This window comes from Trichechus manatus, unplaced genomic scaffold, assembly GCF_000243295.1.
Source record: "Trichechus manatus latirostris isolate Lorelei unplaced genomic scaffold, TriManLat1.0 scaffold00135, whole genome shotgun sequence".
NCBI lineage: Eukaryota > Metazoa > Chordata > Mammalia > Sirenia > Trichechidae > Trichechus > Trichechus manatus.
This window is the reverse complement of record NW_004444071.1, coordinates 7,709,913-7,729,563: the sequence shown is the minus strand read 5'-3', so window position 1 is coordinate 7,729,563 and position 19,651 is coordinate 7,709,913. Positions and strand designations below refer to the sequence as shown.

The window sequence follows — 19,651 nt, the reverse complement described above, 5'->3', positions numbered from 1 at the left end:
GGTTGTTAACCATTGTCATAGGGCAACATGTGTACTAAATGTTTAAAGAGAAACTATTTTGTTCTGTAAACCTTCATCTAAAGTGAGAATAGCAGCACAATTGGAAGAGCGTAGTCGATGTCACTGAACTGTGCATGTAGACATTTTTGAAATGGTGTATCATTGGCTATGTATATTTTCACCAAAAAAAAAGGTCGAGAAGGGAGAGGATTGACATGTCGTGGGGTTGTTAACCCACGTCATAAAACAATGTGTACTACTGTTTCATAAGAAGCTATTTGTTCTGTAAACCTTCACCTGAAGTACAATTAAAAAAAAAAAACTTATTTTTTCTTAGATAATTGTTTCATTTTAAAGGAAGCTTTTAAATTGTCTTTCTTTTTTACTCTTTAAATTTCATTTCTTACAAAATAAAACTTCAATCAAAACCACAGGCTAAGTTGAAGCTACTGGAATTAGCAGGTAGGATTTCTCAACTCAAACAGGCCCAAGCCTCTTGGAAAGTTGCATCTCGTACAGAGTCTTAAGCTTGGTGCCTCTGATTTTTCAACTGAAGAATGATTCCATTTTTTAACCACAAAAATCCTTCCACAAACATTCAATCCTAGGGGGATTAGGTGACCACAAGTTTAACTCTTCTGAGCCAATGGTATGATGTAGCTGATAAAACAGCAGAGCCAACTTTAGTCTGTATTAACAGGATTGGTCCAGATCACTGTCTCTACTCAGTCAAGTGACATCAGGGGCCCTGGGTTCAATTCTGAGCAGCTCAGTCTAATAGGAACACAGAGGAGCATGGAGGAGGCAACCAGGATGGTGAAGGGCAGAAAGCAGGCACCTAAGAAGCCTGAGAGAATTGGGACCTTAGCCCATGCTTGGTGCCCAAGAGACTACTAGGTGCTCTCCTGAGCACATCTGAAGAATCAGTCATCCTCTGTTGTTCCATGTGCAGGAGTAGGACCAACAGGTGGACCTTACAGGAGATAGACTTCAGCTCAACAGTTTAAACCATCAAAGAATGGAATGTACCAGCAGAGTCTGGATGGCCACCTTCCAAGGGTGCTGGAGAGGGAATTCTCACACTGGGTGCAAGGTTGTACAGTATTACCTCCATATCCTTCAAGCTAAAAAAAAAAGACAAAAACAAAAAACCAAACCCGTTGCTGTCGAGTCGATTCCGACTCATAGTGACCCTATAGGACAGAGTACAACTGCCCCACAGGGTTTCCAAGGAGCTGCTGGTAGATTCAAACTGCCAGCCTTTCTGTTAGCAGCCTGAGCTCTTAAACACTGTGCCACCAGGGCCCCTCTTCCAGCTGAGAGAGCCTTAAATCTGGTTCCCCTCCCAAAAGTTGAGTGGCTCCCCTTCTAAAAGGAAAGTTTCTGTGGTTGAAACCCTCTCAGGTACCTCTTCTCTCTAGGTTCCCATCTATGAGGCCACATTTGCCAGGTGACAGTTATTGGGAACCTCACCGGGTCCTACCTTTGGCTCTTACTGTATTTAATGGTGAAAGAGTCAGGTGGAAGGAAAACAATGCAGGACAAGCAGAATGTTCCTTTCTTTCTGCTAATAAGGATATTTCCTAGCACGGGAGCCTGAATATTGCTGAGGCAGAGGAGGAGAGACATGGCATTGCTCATTTCCTTCTCTGTTTCCCAATGGGCTCATACTTCTGGTGTCACCATGACTCCACGATATTGTGATTAGGAATCTATTGACCAGACTTTGAACTCCTTGAGGACAGGAACCTTGTCTTCTTCATTTTGGAATCCTCAGGTCCTAGAAAAGTATCCGGTACTTAAAAGCCTCAACAAATGCTGTCTGCAATGGAAACGACAGATCTCATTTCTGGGACAGCTGGACTTAAACGGCTTTGCCTACATCTCACCCAAACCCAAATCCACTAAAAAAAACAAAAACAAAAACAAAAAAATTTAAATTAAAAAAAAAAGTATTTAATTACCCAAATTTCTTTTCTACATGATGCAAAAAAGTCAGGTGATTGTTTTGTACCCCACAGGTGGATTCTTCCCATTGTATCCTACAGCCCCCATCTCTAAGATGAGCACTGCTTAGCCCTCCCTCCCACATGCCTGTGAACAGCCCTGGAGAGAAAATCAAGCAGGATTAACCTGTTGGCTTCAAAGGAGGTGGGCTGGAGCTTCTTTATGGCTGGCTTGTTGAGACTCCGTTTGCCTAAAGTTTTGGTTAGCTGGAGAGGATCTGTTCACAGCGTGAAAGCAGCCTGTGGAATTTGCTGCCCCAAGGAATCCAGGGTGAGACACATTGGAGCTGAGTTCCTCAGGAAAGACTGGGCAGTTGTATAACCAATGATAATATTTAGAATTGTGCAGCTGTGATAAGGGTAATCTCATCCCATGCTGCAGGGCAGAAACCAATGCCTTGCAGTGGTGAGGAAGGAATTCTCTCTGGCTCTCACTTTGTTACTTCATTAACTTCTTGGTTTCTTTAATTTACATTTAAGAAAATGATCGCTGCAGGAATCATTTACAAATGAGGTGTGGAATCTGGAGGTTTAGTTATATATCCCTCTACTGAAGCTGTCTCTTCTTGCTCTAGAAGTCTTTATACAACTTAGACCGCTAAGGGAAAACCCTACTCTTACTGCCAATAAATCAACAGTTGCCGTTGAAATGATTCTGACTCATGACAACCCATAGAACTGTGCTCCACAGGGTTTTCAATGGCTGATTTTTTGGAACTAGATTTCTAGGCCTTTCTTCTGAGGCTCCTCTGGGTAGCCTTGAACCTCCCACCTTTTGGTTTGCAGCCAAGCACATTAACCATTTACACCACCTAGGGACCCCTTACTGTCAATAGCTGTCACTAATAGAGCACCTATTATATGTCAAGTGTAAATCCTCACAACAACCTCATGACACAGGTACCTACCTTCTGGTAGACTCATAGTGACCCTATAGGACAGAGTAGAACTGCCTCATAGGGTTTCCAAGGCTGTAAATCTTTAGGGAAGCAGACAGCCACATCTTTCTCCCACAGAGAGGCTAGTGGGTTCCAACCACTGACCTTTCGGTTAACGGTCAAGCATTTAACCACTGCTACCAGAGCTGCTTTTACAGGTACCATTATCACCCCCAGTTTACAGAGAATGAAACACAGGTCCAAAGAAACTCCTCCCTAAAATGTATGTGTAGGGGGAAGAGAAGAAATCTACAGTACCTTTTCTTGTACCAAAGTGCCCAGATTACTTTCAACAGGCCTCAGCTATACACCAGAGCCATGGAGATGAATGGTTTAAAATATTAAATTTTTCTTAAGCAATTTTGGCTCTCATTTTTGCAGGCCATTAACAAACCCTTCATATGCCCAACCATTAAGAATTATCCACTCATTAAACAACCCATTGCCATCAAGTCGATTCTGACTCATAGCGACCGTATAGGACAGAGTAGAACTGCTCCATAGGGTTTCTAAGATGGATTCGAACTGCCAACCTGTTGGACAGCAGCCAAACGCTTAACCACTGTGCCACCAGGGCTCCAAGAATTATTCAGTTCTTTTTTTCACTGCTGGCTCATGTTAAATGAAATGACAAAACTTTAATTCACTCTTCTTTTTCTAAAACCTCAGGGCTGTACTTTGAGGCATAACATTATTGTTTTTACTTCTATTATTTTTCCTGGTAAGACAGCCCCTTGCTGGTGATCCCAGCTTGTTGGCTTCAACTCTAGCTACATCCCAGATTCCAGTGAATTCACTGGTCTATATATTTGAAAGGAAGTTGCCCAGGTGATAGATATGTGACACACCACAGAGCTTGTCACATGGAGTAGGGGACACAGGCAGGCAGAGTTTTGTTTTTCTGTTGTTTTTGTTTCATTATAGATACAAAAAAGAATTGTTAGAGCTTTGCCAAGGACAAATGGGTCCCAAACATCTCTTGTCCTTGGAAATGTTCAGGCAGAAGTGGAGAAACATTTGGAAGGGATACTGCAGGGATTCAAGCATCAGATGGATGATTGGACTAGATCAGTGTTTCCCAAAGCAGGGTAAACACAGTGGTTCTGGTGGTAACAGAAACCCCACCTTAGTCAACGTTAAATCACATAATGCGAAAGTCATTCTTTCCAAATCTCCTCCAATGCTCTGGATTATAGGAAAGGGGAAGTCTCATTTGAGTGCTCATGTGGATTTAACACCTCTTTAACATTTGCTGGAGTCCCTGGGTGGTGCAAATTGTTAACATCCTCAGCTGCTAACTGAAAGGTTGGAGGTTTGAGTTCTCCCAAAGATGACTTAGAAGAAAGGCCTGGTGATAAACTTACAAAAATTCAAAAACTCTATGGAAGATGGTTCTACTCTGATACACATGGGGGCAGAACTGACTCAATGGCAACTGGTTGGTTTAACATTTGCCAATCCCACCTCCCACCCTTTTTTTTTAAACATCGGGAGTGTATAAAACTCTCAGAACTTTTTACAGGCAACAATATCAGTCTAGAATTCCATAACATTGTAATTTATTATTTTCTCATTTCCATTTCTTGGTAATGATTTGAGAGCACTGAAAGAAAATTATGTTGATTTAAAGAAAGTTTTTAGTAAATGAGAATAGGGGTGGTACTCGTATTGAAATGGAGCCCTGGTGGTGCAGTGGTTAAGAACTCTGGCTGCTAACCAAAAGGTTGGCAGATTGAATCCACCAGCCACTCCCTGGAAACACTATGGGGCATTTCTACTCTGTCCTATAGGATTGCTATAAGTCGGAATCAACTCGATGGCAACAGGTTTTCTTTTTACTCATATTGGAAAGTTCTGAACTAGTTGACTTTGGGATGGAGGCGCCTTGACTCTGAAAATCAGATTTGGTATCATGTTCTTAAAATTAATCAAATTGTCTCCTTTTTTTTGGGAGTACATATGACAATACTTACTCCCTCACTGGTGGAATTGGAATGGGAATTTGCTTACATATACTGTATATTGTATGATTTAAGAGGTGCAGGGAAGCTCTCCCCAACCCCTCTCCCATACATCTTCTTGGGGACTATATCTTTGTGTATCCCCAGTGCCTAGCACAGGGCCTGACATAGTAAGAGCTCAAGAAATATTTGTTAATGAATGAATAAATGTTAAAAGATAAACACTCCTATTACAATCCTACCTCCAGTGTGCCCTGCCATAGGCCCCAGACACTGCTGCTACTTAGACTGTTGCTGTTGACAATCTCTCCAACCATTTTCACATATAGTTGTGAAGGACATGAAAAAGCCCAACTCTGCATAGATTCTGTTTGTCAAATGTTATGATCCCCACTTCCAGAAAACTGGGGAGACACCAAAGATGTCACATGAGGTAAGTGAGCGAGGGGGGAATGTACACTTGGAATAAGAAAAGAAGAATGCGCTTGTTTTCTAAAATGATACAGCAGTCAGCAAGAGATGATAGTGATGTCTACACAGTACAACCTGAAATGGAGTTTAATTATTATCCAGTTAATTTAATCAGGCTAAGCTAGTCAAAGCAACTCCTATTTCTGGCATGAAATATCTAGTTTGGCTGCCTATCTTGACCAAATCAATAGAAACTGGCGCAAATCCCTGTTTTATTGTGTAGTGTGTTGACACAGATACATTCTTCTTGTTTAAACAACAACAAAAAAAAAAAAAAAAAATAGAAAAAAGAAAAGAAAAAATAGGCATTTGAATACAAATCTAGCCATTAAGCTTACTTCTAGCTTCTCTCTGGAAGCTTCTGGAATGCTAATACACACCAATGACGTTTGGAAAGATCAAAATTTCAGAATTCAGGAAAAGGAGAACATGGCTTATAGGGGGCCCCAGAGCCACAATTCACAAACACAGGTGTTTCAAGTTCAAAGACCTAACTCAGATATCTCAATGTTTAAATGTAACTTTAGTACAAGTAAATGTACAGTATGTTTCCTAGAATCTTCTAAAACAAAACGCTCAGCCCAAGAAATGCAATAAGGGTTTCATCCATTTGGATTTCTATCTGGGCAGAACCTGGGGACTTTGAACTTAAGAGCGCTGTCTGTCAAATATTTGGCCCATCAGGAAACGTCTTGTGGGAGAACATGACCTCTGGGTTCTTATTCTGGTGTTTCTGTCTGGTACAGGAAAGACCAGCACAGCTATGACACAACTTACTTTACACCCAGAAGATGGAGAGGTTTTCCAATAGCTATTTGTTTCGTTGGCAATAAACATGGTGCTTCAGTAGCTGATTCCATGTTATTAGTCAAGCATTGGCACAGAACTGTCAATGAACGAATAAAACAACATACGAAATCCAGTGGCAGCCTCACAATGCCTTTCCTATAATTAATAGCACCGAGCGTCAAACTGGAGCTCCAATCTTGGTAAGCCTACAGTTGGACTGGGCCTGCAGATGGGTTTTGTTTGGCTTGCAGCGTTTTGTTTTAATTGTACTAAAATTTAAAAACCTAGAGGTTCTTTAAAAAATTCGGATTTCTGGATTCTCCTGAAAATTGAGAAGATTTGGCCTTGGTTCCCACATGGCAACAATTGGCTGGAGCTCCCTAGACTTAAATTTTTCAGTTTACAGTTGTCTCCTTGCCTCCCTTTGTCCACACTATTCTGCACCTGGGTCACAAACATCCCACATGTCCCTGTTACTTCTCCTGGTGAAAAGAAATGTTTCTCTGAATCCATGACTATCAAAGTAAGAAAACAAAAAGTAGCTTGAGATGGCAGTTTCCTATGTATACGTCACCTGCCTGCCCACCGAGGCGTTTGAGTTTGCTTTTCCATTCCATAATGATGGAGCCTGATTTTGCTCCCTCCTTGGGCAACACATTCTCTAGTAACAGCCCCCATTACTCACAGGGATTCTCCAGGGATATGTGTAATTTGCAAAATTTCCTCTCTCCCCATCACTGGAGATTCTTATTGAATCATCCATTCCAATTGAACACAAGTATCTATATTATTGTACAGCTTAGAAATTACTCCTTTGACATTAACACCTTAAAAAGGTCTTTGGCAAACTAAATTATACCCCCTCAGGCTCCCTGTCTTAACACAGTCCTGGATAAGCACTGAGAATCTCTTAATGGTCTTAAATGGCAGCACACTCAACTTGCAATTAGCTTACCTTTCAAGAATTCATTTTGTGTTGGTTGTTTGCAGCTCACAATTCCTTTCTCTTTAACAACAATATTATAAGCAGTGATAATTTCTCCCAGGTGGGCCCACACATCTCTTTTTAACCACGCAAAGGGATTACATTATAGTATTCTTTCTACAAAATTATTATTTCTCGACCAAAGCTCTTATTCCTTTGATAAAGTTGATCCATTGAGTATTAGAAAATCCCATAAAGTACTATTTCAAGGTAATGTCAACTGGGACTTCATAATTTCTTTAACTCTACTGATTGAGGGCCTTGTCTCACCTCCTCTATAGAGCAATACAGTAGGTTTTCAACACAATTGCCAGAAGGCGGAAACCTCTAAACACCAGTTCCATCCTGGAAGAGACAGCATAAAGGAATCCAGGACCCCTCAGTGTGTGTCATCAACCCAGGAAAACTGTACCTTCTCAGTTCAGTAGGGATGGTGAAGAGGGACTCACTGATCTACTAATTAAAATGGGGAATATTGATTTTGTCCTGTAAGTGCTTTCTGCAAAGAACTTGTTCCCCTAGAAAAATGGCAGCACCTGAGTAATAAATGAAGATGTGCCCTTATGTAGGAGCATTTAATAACATTTCTGTGATAAGAATTGTTGTTGCTATGATTATTCCTAATCAGCAATGGACCAGGCCAGTTTCATAACCAAGTACCCCAAATCAACTTGTCTATATGATGGTTTTATGCGCAATTCATCCTCCAGTGGAACTTGTGTATATGCAATAACTTGTTAAGGCCCTGGACAAGTGGAAGCCAGCAGAGATCTGCAAGACATGGAGGAAAAATTTGAAATAGTTTCTGGTAAAGTAATGGCTAGCCCTTTAAGAGATGCAATAGTCAGAATCTTGCTCATGATTTTTAAGATGGACTACAAAGTTCTCATTACACAGAGATCTCAAAAGGAGATTGTAAGTATCCTTGAGAACTCCCTCGGGGAAAAGATGCTCAGAAGCCAGCTCATGTAGAAGCAGAGTGGTCCACTTAGGGGTAGATGGTGAGCCAAGGGTGGAAAGAGAACAGGGTCATTAATACCTGAGTACTGGACTTCAGCTACAAACCCAAAAACTATTGTGTGGGGGCAGTGTCTATGGAAATGCCTTCTCCAAGTCAGAGATGAGCTGTGGGGAAAGAGAAGAGTGGGCAGGAAGGAATGCACAGTAACACTGCAACTCCTTGGCTGCATTTGTATTCACCAGTCACATATGCAAACGACTCTTTAACCTTTTCCCATACAGGAGTAAATTACCTCCCTGTCACAGAAAAGAGAATCCTATCCTGCAAACTTGCACTCATTGAAAATTCAAGTGTCCACTGAGGACGTATCCAGATGAGAAAATCTCCCACCCCCTCCCCATTCTCCCACCATCGTAAAAGGTAATGGGGGTGGGGGGCAACTGGAGAAGGAAATGAGATCATGCGGGTACACCAGAAAAAGATAAAAGTGTTGGTGGCAGCAGAGTTGGTGAGTGTGTGGTGGGCATTACCTCTTGATGAGGCTTCCAAGAAGGCTCCCGCTCAAGTCCTGGTGGCTCTGAGAACAAGCATTCTTGCATCAATAGCTAATAGGCTGTCCAACCAGATGTTATCTGGGTGGGATAAGAGGGTGAGAAAACAGACCTGTTGTACGCTGTTGTCAACTACATCACTGTGGTCAGAGAAGGCTGGTTGTGTAGTGTTTAGCAGGGCACTTCTTTCATAGTGAGGCAGACCAGATTACGTGGTGGTTTAAATCCGTTTCCTCTTGTGATTGGCAAAATACGAGTTATAATCATTCATGCATTACTAAAGCCCCCTTTCCATCATTTTGAAGGGACTTTTTTTTTTTTTTCTAGAACAGAGCATGCATCCAGCAGAAACCTAAAGCGTTTGCTTTTTCTAAGCGATCTTTTTGCAAGAAGCACACTTAAAAACAACTGTATGTGGTACCTGTGACAAGACTGGAGATGATAAGTGGCAACACCAGCATCTGTAACATCCTCATCAGGAGTTCCCCAGGAAAAGAGAAGTACTTGACTTCCCGGTAGCTCATTTTGTATGGTCGGAGAGTAAATCCAAGGATTGTACCTGAAGAAAAAAAAAAGGAGAAAAATTGTGTCTTTTCTGAAACTGAAGCCACAGTCCTAGAAAAATGGACAAATATTTGGCTGGCGGTTACCCGTGTCTGATAAGAGTAAATTTATTTAAGCAGCAAATATTTGTGATGCTTTGGGAGTAGTCATTGTCTGGAGGGGTCTGGATGAATCCAGGGCTTCAAGTAGAACTTACAGAAAAAATGTTTCTGGTTTTACAAATGAAAAATATCTTTGTCTAACTTTAAAGCAGTGGGACTATTTTGACATGGATCAGTACAGTGTTACAAAGACTGGGACGTATTTAGGAGACAAATCATGTGTCCATGTGAACAAGGCCATGTGGGAAAAAAAGTCCTTATCATAATGCAGTTCTTATAACAAGAGATGTTAGAACTGTTAGCATAACCACTTTAGAAAGGGTACCCTACAGAACCTATTGCCATCAAGTTGATTCTGACTTGTGGTGACCCCAAATGTTGCAGAGTAGAACTGCTCCATAAGGTTTTCTTGACTATAATGTTTATGGAAGCAGATCAGCAACGCTTCCTTCCTTGTAGTGCAATTTTAATTTTTTTTCCAATAAAAAAGACCCCTATTGGACAGGAAGGCTGGTAATAGGGAACTCAAGGTCGAGAAGGGAGAGTGTTGACATGTTGTGGGGTTGTTAACCCATGTCATAAAACAATATGTGTACTGTTTAATGAGAAACTGTTTGTTCTGTAAACCTTCATCTAGAGTACAATTAAAACAATTTAAAAAAAAAGACCCCTATTCATTACATTGTTAATCCATTTTCATCATGTCTCCAACTGCACACCATACCTTCTCTCTCTTTCTACATGGTCTTGACATTGCCTTGGTAGCTGTACTGTACAGACTCATTACTTGCTGGCAAGAGAAGTTTCCAAAATGAGTAAAGAGACTTTTTTCCAAGATCTTTTTCTTGAAAACTTGGGGGAAATTGGGGCAAGAAAAAGCAACTTTCCCTTTAATTTGCTTTCTGCTCCTGGAACTTTAAAATATATTTTTAAAATGTTCATTTTATATGGGAATCAAATTATGCATGATAGTTGTTGAAAATTTCAGAAATTAGTAAAAGAAGTAAGACGTGATCTTTCTCCCCTTTCCCTAAATTACTTTCCTCACCCAAGAAAATTTACTTATTCCAGTATTATAAATATTTTGAAAATTTTTGTCCTGATACTATTAAAACATGTGATTTCATAGTTTAAAATACATGCAAGTTGTAGGGAAAAGAAAATGCCTGGTAAGGAGTTAAGTAAAAGCAAAGGGTAGAGGGGGAAAGTGAATATCGGGTAAACACAAGTTTTTCCAAAGGAGGCATGCAGTCCTTTATGGAAACAGAACTATCCCAACTTCTTATGAAATGGGCATCTGGAACACAAAGTTCATTTTAATCACCACTGTAACTCCAATTCTTGGATTTCAGCAACCATGAAATATCCATTCTTTGATTAAATATTGTGATATTCCAAAAAGAATCTGAGTCTGTGCTACTAGAAAATCTACCTGACCAAGTTCTCAGGGCCTTCAAGAAAATGTTGCTTTCCCCTCCCAATACAACAGTAACATACTCAAGAAAGAAAAGCTGATTTGAAAAATGTAGAAAAGCAGGGGGCAAAAAGCCTGCTCATATTGGTTCTACCATCCAAATAAACAGAAAATAGCTCAAGATTATTAGAAAATTCCTTGCTGGTATAAATGGTTTGTGTTTGACTACTAATCTAAAGGTTGAAGATTTGAATCCACCCAGGGGTGCCATGGAAGAAAGCCCTCTCAATCTGCTTCTCTTAAGATTACAGCCAAGAAAACCCTATGGAACAGTTCTGCTGTGTAACACATGGGGTTGCCATGACTCGGAATCTAACTGACCACAAGTGGTTTGGTTTTTGGTTTTAACGTTTACTGACTCCTTACTATATGCCAGGAGGCATTATTATCAGTGCTTTATATGTGTCAGCAAATTTAATCTTCACAAAAACATCAGGAGGTAGGTACTATACTATTTATTTTACTGTCAACTTGCTGATGGAGAAAACTTAGCTTAAAACTCGCCCAAACAGCTACTCAAGTGGCAGAGCTTGGATTTGAAGTCAGGCAGTTTGGCCCCAGATCCTAGATCCCATGCTCTTATCCACCTCACTCACTTTCTGCCACTCCTACAAAGCAAAGACAATCACCGATAATGCTTCAGTGAGTTTCTTTCCAGAATTTTCACATACATAGCTAAATGTATGGAAATCTCACAGAATATATACTTTTTAATATACAGTCTCCATAAACATTATTTTTAGGCCTCATGATATCAGATCCAATGACTGTATCAGAATTTATTTAATTCTTCCTCTGTTGTTAAACACAAGTTATTTTGCATTTTTTGCTTCTATAAATAACATCATGATGAACATATGAAGGCTATTTTATATTGGATGTTGTGTGCCGTCGAGTTGATTCCTACTCATAATGACCCTATAAGACAGGGTAGGGTTTCCAAGGAGCAACTGGTAGATTCAAACTGTTGACCTTTTGGTTAGCAGCCTGAACACTCTTAACCACTTTGCCACCAGGGCTCCATTTTATATCCAGGAATATTTTTTAGTTTAATTTTAGAGAAAGGGAACCGGTGGGTCAAAGGTTATGAACACCTCAATGCATGTTATCAAATTGCTTTCCCACCAGGTTGGACCAATAGCCCTGGAGTTTATGCTTCGCTAGTGAATGCCGTTGTTCTTGTGTGCCATAGTGTTGATTCTGACACAAAGCGACCCTACAGGACAGAGTAGAACTGCTTCATAGGTTTCCTAGGCTGCAATCTTTTTTTTTTTTTTTGTACTTTAGATGAATGTTTACAGAACAAACTAATTTCTCATTAAACAGTACACATATTGTTTTATGACATTGGTTAACAACCCCACGACATGTCAACACTCTCCCGTCTCGACCTTCAGTTCCCTATTACCAGCTTTCCTGTCCCCTCCTGCCTTCTAGTCCTTGTCCCTGGACTGTTGTGCCCCTTTAGTCTTGTTTTGTTTTATGGGGCTGTCTAATCTTTGGCTGAAGGGTGCACCTCAGGAGTGACTTCTTTACTGAGCTAAAAGGGTGTCCGGGGGCCACAGTCTTGGGGTTTCTCCAGTCTCTGTTAGGCCAGTAAGTCTGTTCTTTTTTTGAGAGTTAGAATTTTGTTCTACATTTTTCTCCAGCTCTGTCTGGGACCGTCTGTTGTGATCCCTGTCAGAGCACTCAGTGGTGGTAGCCGGGCACTATCTAGTTGTACTGGACTCAGTCTGGTGGAGGCCGTGGTAGTTGTGGCACATTCGTCCTTTGGACTAATCTTTCCCTTGTATCTTGTTGTCTTCATTCACCCTTGCCCCTAAAGGGGTTAGACCAGAAGAGTATCTTAGATGACCACTCACAGGCTTTTCAGACCCCAGATACTACTCACCAAAGTAGAATGTAGAACATTTTCTCTATAAACTATGTTACAATTGAACTAGATGTTCCCAGAGGCCATGGTCCCCACAGAGGCTGTAATCTTTTTTTGTTGTTGTTGTAGTTTAAGTGAAAGTTTACAACTCAAGTTAGTCTCTCACACAAAAATTTATACATACATTGTTATGTGACCCTAATTGCTCACCCTATACTGTGACAGCACGCTCCTCCTTTCCACCCCTGATTTCCTGTGTCCATTCAACCAGCTCCTGACCCTCTCTGCCTTCTCATCTCACCTCCGGACAGAAGCTGCGCATTTAGTCTCACGTATCTACTTGAGCTAAGAAGCATACTCTTCGCGAGTATCATTTTATGTCCTACAGTCTAGTCCAATCCTTGTCTGAAGAATTGGCCTCGGGAATTGTTTTAGTTCTAGGTTGACAGAAAGTCCGGGGGCTGTGCTTTCCGGGGTTCTTCCAGTCTCAGTCAGACCATTAAGTTTGGTCTTCTTACTAGATAGGCTGTAAACTTTCCCCTTGCTGAGCTGATGGTGGGTTTGATATGCCAGTCTTGTGGTTAACAGCTGAGCACTTAACCATTGAGCCACCAGGGCTCCTACCAGTGAATGAGAAGACCTTATTTCCCATAATCTCAGGAACAGAGAGTATTATCACTTTAAAAAAATGGTAAAAATGAGAAAAATTTGTTAATTTGATGATCAGTATATATATTTTTTTGTTTTCTTTTGTATTTACCTAATATACGTATTTTTAAAATAATTGTATTTTTACCAAGCATCTACTTGGCCATTATAATTTCTTAAGAATTTGCATGTGTTTGTTTGGTATAGGTTCTTTATATAATAATTACCCTTTATAATTACCTTATAAAGTTTGCTTTACTTTCAATCAAATGCAACCCTGATTTTACTGGAATTGTTTTCTCATTTTTATTTAAATGCCTTTAAACATTTGTCAATTACAACAAAAATGTACATAGTAAACACAACAAACTCATTTTGCTCATTTGGAATTTGAACATGTTAAGCTGCTAGGAATCTTGTTGTCGAGTCAATTCTGACTCATAGCGAGCCCATGTGTGCAGAGTAGAACTGCTCCATAGGGTTTTCAAGGCTGTGACCTTTCAGAAGCAGATCGCTCCCAGGCCTGTCTTCCAAGACTCCTCTGCGTGCGTTCAACTTGCCAACCTTTTGGCTAGTAGCTGAGTGCTTAACTATTTGCACCACCCAGGTGTGCCATCGAGGCTTCCTAGGAATCTTAGATATTCCCAAATAGCAATTTAAGACCAGGCTTGGTTTTACGAGTTCATTCAAGGTTGACTATTACTAGAAATGCATTTACTTATACACAACGTTATTTCCAAGGGTGATTAGGATCTTGGCTAGTCTGGAAAACCTATTTAATTTATAATTTATCAATAATAAAATAGCTGATCTATGAATAATGCCCTCCTCATTACAGGTTCTAGGAGCAAGAGACAAACCAGCGTAGATGAAGGAAGGAATTATTTTTTCCAAATATTAGATGCACTTGATTCCCTCATCCAAAGCCTAACCCGTCCCGACACGACTCTACTCCTCTTTGTAAAACCACACCAACTGTATCCAGAGTTCTTCTCTCCCTAGGAACTCCATGTACCTTCTCTCCTCTTCCCCCATAAAACCTCACATTTACTCAGTACAACCAACTTTCATCTAGGTGTTAGGAGGGAAAGTAATCCAGTTCATTGAATGAATGCTGGGCAATGTGTGAATGGTAAGGTTCTTTAACTTTCCAACTAGCCAGATAGATAACTCTGAGAGTAACAGCAAGACAGCCAAGTAAGCAAAATCACAAGAGGTGGTGATATTTTTCTTCTGTCTCCTTCTAGTCAGCAAGCCAACTTTACTTGAGAGTTTAGTCCCAGTATCAGCGGCTCTAGGCTGTGTCTGTGTTTCACCGTTTGTTATATTCTTCCTTGCAAAACCCACATTTTCTAAAAGCTCTTCTTTCCAGTGGGAACAGCAGAGAGAAGCCATCATTTATTTATAAGGGATAGTTATAAGTCCAATGCTTTGAAGGGAAGAGCTATTTAGAGAGACAGCTAACTGCAAATACATTGGTATGCTACCTCTGGGTTTACCAAATGAGCCATTTCTTATGAAAGAGGAGATTATGTTGCAGAAGGAGAATATTATGGAGTTCTTATGATGGGTTAAGAAGCCCTGGTGGTGCAGTGGTTGAGTGCTCAATTCTAACAGAAAGGTTGGCTGTTTGAAGCCACCAACTGCTCCGCAGGAGAAAGAAGTGGCAGTCTGTTTTCATAAAGATTTACAGCCTCGAAAACCTTATGGGGCAGTTCTACTCTGTCCTGTGGTGTTGCTATGAGTCCGAACTGGTTCAACATCAATGAGTGTTTTTCGGGTATTATATTTAATCTTCACCACAACTTTATGAGGTAGATATTATTATGTTTATTTTAAAGAGGAATAAACTGAGGTTCGGAAGTTAGTTAACTTGCTCAATATTAGACCCAGTAAATTGACCTGGGGGATTCTAAACAAAGCCAAGTGTTCTTTCTACTGCACTTATCTGCCTGTCAAAAACAAACACATCCTTGTAACCTGAGTCTGAGGAGAGCTCTTAAATGTGACTGGATCCTGGGTCTTCAGCATCTCTCGCTGCTAAATTGTTCATGCCCTTGAGTAATAATCTTGAGCTGCTAAGCTGTCCCTGAGGCACACAGCACATTCCAGAACCCTTCCCAGGTCCTCTTACTTGACAACCAAAACTTACTGCCATGGAGTCAATTCTGACTCATAGCGACCCTATAGGATAGAGTTGTTGTTGGGTGCCGTTGAGTTGGTTCCGACTTATAGTGACCTTATGTACAACAGAACAAAACACTGCCCGGTCCTGTGCCATTCTCATGATCATTGTTATGACTGAGGCCATTGCTGCAGCCACTGCGTCAATTGAGGGTCTCCCTCTTTTTTTGCTGACCCTCTACTTTACCAAGCATGATGTCCTTCTCCAGGGACTGGTGCCCTCCTGACAGCATGTCCAAAGTATGTGAGGAGTAGAACTGCCCCACTGAGTTTCCAAGGCTGTTAATCTTTATAGGAGCAGACTGCCACATCTTTCCCCTTCTGAGAGGCTCGTGGATTCGAACCACTGGCCTTTCGGTTAGCAACCGAATGCTTTAACCACTGAGTCACCAGGGCTCCTCTCATTCGAGGAGGATCTCAAAATATGGTTATTAGTACCAGGCCGCTGTTTAAAATTGTTACACCAAATCTTTTGTTCTGAAATGATCTAACTAAACTTATACAAAGTTATTAATCAAAATAGGCTGCCTTTTTCCTCCTCCACTGAACCCATCAGTAACAAAAGTGGAAAGGACATTAAATGAAAACACGCTAAACATGCTTCAGGTCTCCCAGCCTTAATAACAACAGCTAACATTTATCGAGTGCTCAGAAAAAAAAAAAAAAAAAAACATTGAGTCAATTCCAATAGTGATAGTACAGGACAGAGTAGAACTGCCCCATAGGGCTTCCAAGGAGCAGCTGGTGGATTTGAACTCTGACTGTTTGGTTAGCAGCCAAGCTCTTAACCACTGCGCCACCAGGGCTCCAAAAACAAAAACCAAACCTGTTGCCGTCGAGTCAATTCCAGCTCATAGCGACCCTTTAGGACAGAGTAGAACTGACCCATAGGATTTTCAAGGAGTGGCTGGTGGATTTGAAGCATGTGACAAATCCTCATGAGCTCATTGCCTCACAAACACCAGTGAGGCCAGGACTATTATCCATGTTTTTCCAGATGAAGAACCGGAGTCATTGAGGGTAGGTAAATTGCAAAAACCGCACAGCTAGTAATGGTTAGAGCTACACTAGGCATAGAGAGGGGTCAAGCTACTTGCTCAAGGCCATGGTGAGTTGCTGAGGAGAACTTCACAGCCAGATTGTCCAGCTCCATCTCCAGCTCTCCCATGAGACTACACTCAAGGCCTCTCAGTAGTTAACGTAAAGCACCTAAGTTGGTACACAATATTTTGTCACTTTTTCGTTCCATTTTGAATTAGGCTAAGTCTAGAGCTTAGCTTAGAAAAGGTTTCATTTAATGAAGTCAGCATTTAGCATTTCCCAACTCGTTTGTTGAATGAATAAACAAAAGATATTTTTCTTCAAATCCAGCTTTCTGCTCTAGCAGGCCACCTTAGACAGAGGTGAAGCCAGTGGTAAGGTCAGCCAGCTATCAGCATCAAATCAAGAGGAAACGCTCTGAATACGGAGACTGCTGTTTTTGGTAAGCAGTTCAGGTTTCTGATTACATTCTAGCCCAGCAATGAAGAAAGCCTTCCTTGAAACACGTTCCCACAGCCTAATGTACAAACTTCTTAGAGCCCTCTTGGCTCTGCCCTTCCGTTCAATTAGAGGTAGCAGGGCAAGGTCCCAGGAGCCCTGTTTTGCTTTGGTAAAGCAGCCCTCTGTCTCTGCAGAACTGAGCTCCATTAGTGGGCACTGATTTGAAAAACATTGATTGACGATGGCCCCAGAGCTAATAAAAAGCTTTATGGGCACCAGATCCTTTATTATTGCTTCCTCTGCAAAAGTAAAAATAAACATCAAGGATAACTTTCTGATTTCAGCAGAGCTGAAACAAACTCTGCGACATTTGCATCTTGATGACATAATACAACACATAAATGCCACCAAAAAGAAAAAAAGAAATCCAGATTTCTCACTCTCCGGAAACAGTCTTATATCACTCCCGCTTTAGTATTTTAACACAATTTTTAGAATCTAGGAAATGTCTTACTAGGATATTTAAGTGATCAAAATTAATGGTTCTGGTTGAATGCCACGACCAAAGAAGCATTTTTCTATAAGTGCTTTTCTGATGCAAACAGCTTAAAAAGACAGTCCTTGAAGGGTTCACTATTTCCTCCTGGGGAATCTGTACAATAAACACTTCTTTGGAAGATAAAATATCATTTCACTCTCTAAGCTAGGACACAATGTGCACACTGGAGCCTCAGAAAGAATACATCACGGACCTTCAGTTTAAGACCAAACACGTACAAGTTAAAAGCTAAAGATCTATTGCGAGAATTTGGTCCATACTGCAAACTAGCTAATCTTAATCTGATAAAACTATTGAAAGAAAATATTTAAGGGTTAAAGAAAGAGCTACAATTTGAAGTAAAATTTGGACCAAATTACCCAATTTAACTTTGGATAAATGTTGAGGTTTGAAATAGTAAAAAATTTAATAAAGTTTCTACTCCATCTACTAACTGCCACGAACAGATTGGCAAACCAAAGCCTTCTAGAGTTACTACTCAGAATGCAGAGTTCTCCAGAAAAAACAGGAGGCATCCCAAAGGAGCCCTGGTGGAACAACGGTTAAGCACTCAGCTACTAACAGAAAGGTTGGAGGTTTAAACCTCCCCAAAGGCTCCATGGGAGAAAGACCTGGCAATCTGCTCCCATAAAGATTACAGCCAAGAAAACCCTATGGGTTACTGCTACTCTGTCACATGGAGTCACTATGAGCTGGAATCGACTCTATCGCACCTAACAACAAGAACAACCCAAAAGGAGCCCAGATGTCAAAAAGGAATCTAAGAATAATAGTGGAGTTGATACTGAGAGAAAGACCTCACATGCTGAGGTTAGTCATAAGAAAGCTACCAAATGCTCCAGTTCATCCAAGATGAGCAACCATCTCAAACACTCTTAGCCAACCAGAGGACCATCACGCTACTACCCAGGACAAGCTAGGCCTGCAAATATTTAGCCAGGAAAGGGATCATGCTGTCCACTTGAGGTATGCAAAGTGGCTAGAGGAAAACAATAGTATCAAATATTTTGGTTGTATGTGACAAAAATGCTTCCTTTTCCCAACTTAGGATCTTTTCATTCATGTAGTGAAAAAAAGAGCTAGCATCATTTGTTTCAAGGTTACAACAATCTGATGTATAGTGTAATGTAATCATGAGAGCGACAGCCCATCACCTTTGCCATATTCTGTTGTTTAGAAGCAAGTCACAGGTCCCACCCACACTCAACAAGACAGCAGCATATGGTGGTTAGAGATCTAACATGCAAAGGTCTCTGGACCTCCCCACCAAGCTGCTTCTAATGTAGTATAGATACACCTGTAGAGAAGATGCTCAGTAGATACTTCGTGAATGAATGACGTTGGGATTCTAGTTGTAGTCCTATCTTTAACTCTCCATGTGGCCCTGCATAAGTCCTTTAACTCTCTATGCCACAATTTCTTTTTTAAAAATTTATAAATGTCCTAGGAATATATCCTAGAGAAATAAGAGCCGTCACAAGAATAGACATATGCACATCCATGTTCATTGCAGCATTGTTCACAATAGCAAAAAGATGGAAATAACCTAGATGTCCATCAACAGATGAATGGATAAAGGAACTATGGTACATACATACAATGAGTATTACACAACGGTAAAGAACAATGATGAATCTGCAAAGCATCTCATAACATGGATGAATCTGGAGGGCATTAAGCTGAGTAAAATAAGTCAATCACAAAAGGACAAATATTGTATGAGACCACTACTTAAAAACTCATGAAAAGGTTTACACACAAAAAGAAACAATCTTTGATGTGGCCAGGACTATTATCCATGTTTTTCCAGATGAAGAACCGGAGTCATTGAGGGTAGGTAAATTGCAAAAACCGCACAGCTAGTAATGGTTAGAGCTACACTAGGCATAGAGAGGGGTCAAGCTACTTGCTCAAGGCCATGGTGAGTTGCTGAGGAGAACTTCACAGCCAGATTGTCCAGCTCCATCTCCAGCTCTCCCATGAGACTACACTCAAGGCCTCTCAGTAGTTAACGTAAAGCACCTAAGTTGGTACACAATATTTTGTCACTTTTTCGTTCCATTTTGAATTAGGCTAAGTCTAGAGCTTAGCTTAGAAAAGGTTT

General features: G+C 40.7%; 1 protein-coding gene across 4 annotated transcripts in view; it reads right to left on the bottom strand.

Annotated features, from left to right (window-relative positions):
* The window catches only part of SLC1A3 (solute carrier family 1 member 3), a 100,363-nt gene that overhangs the window by 59,871 nt on the left and 20,841 nt on the right, over window positions 1–19,651 (bottom strand). For 3 of the 4 annotated variants that reach the window (XM_004385251.3, XM_004385252.2, XM_012558085.2), the window contains one exon: window positions 9,084–9,221. The exons of the other annotated variant lie outside the window; for it this stretch is intronic. In XM_004385251.3, coding sequence (XP_004385308.1) covers window positions 9,084–9,221 — 138 coding nt within the window. The remainder of the gene's footprint in view (window positions 1–9,083; window positions 9,222–19,651) is intronic. 4 annotated transcript variants of the gene reach the window in all.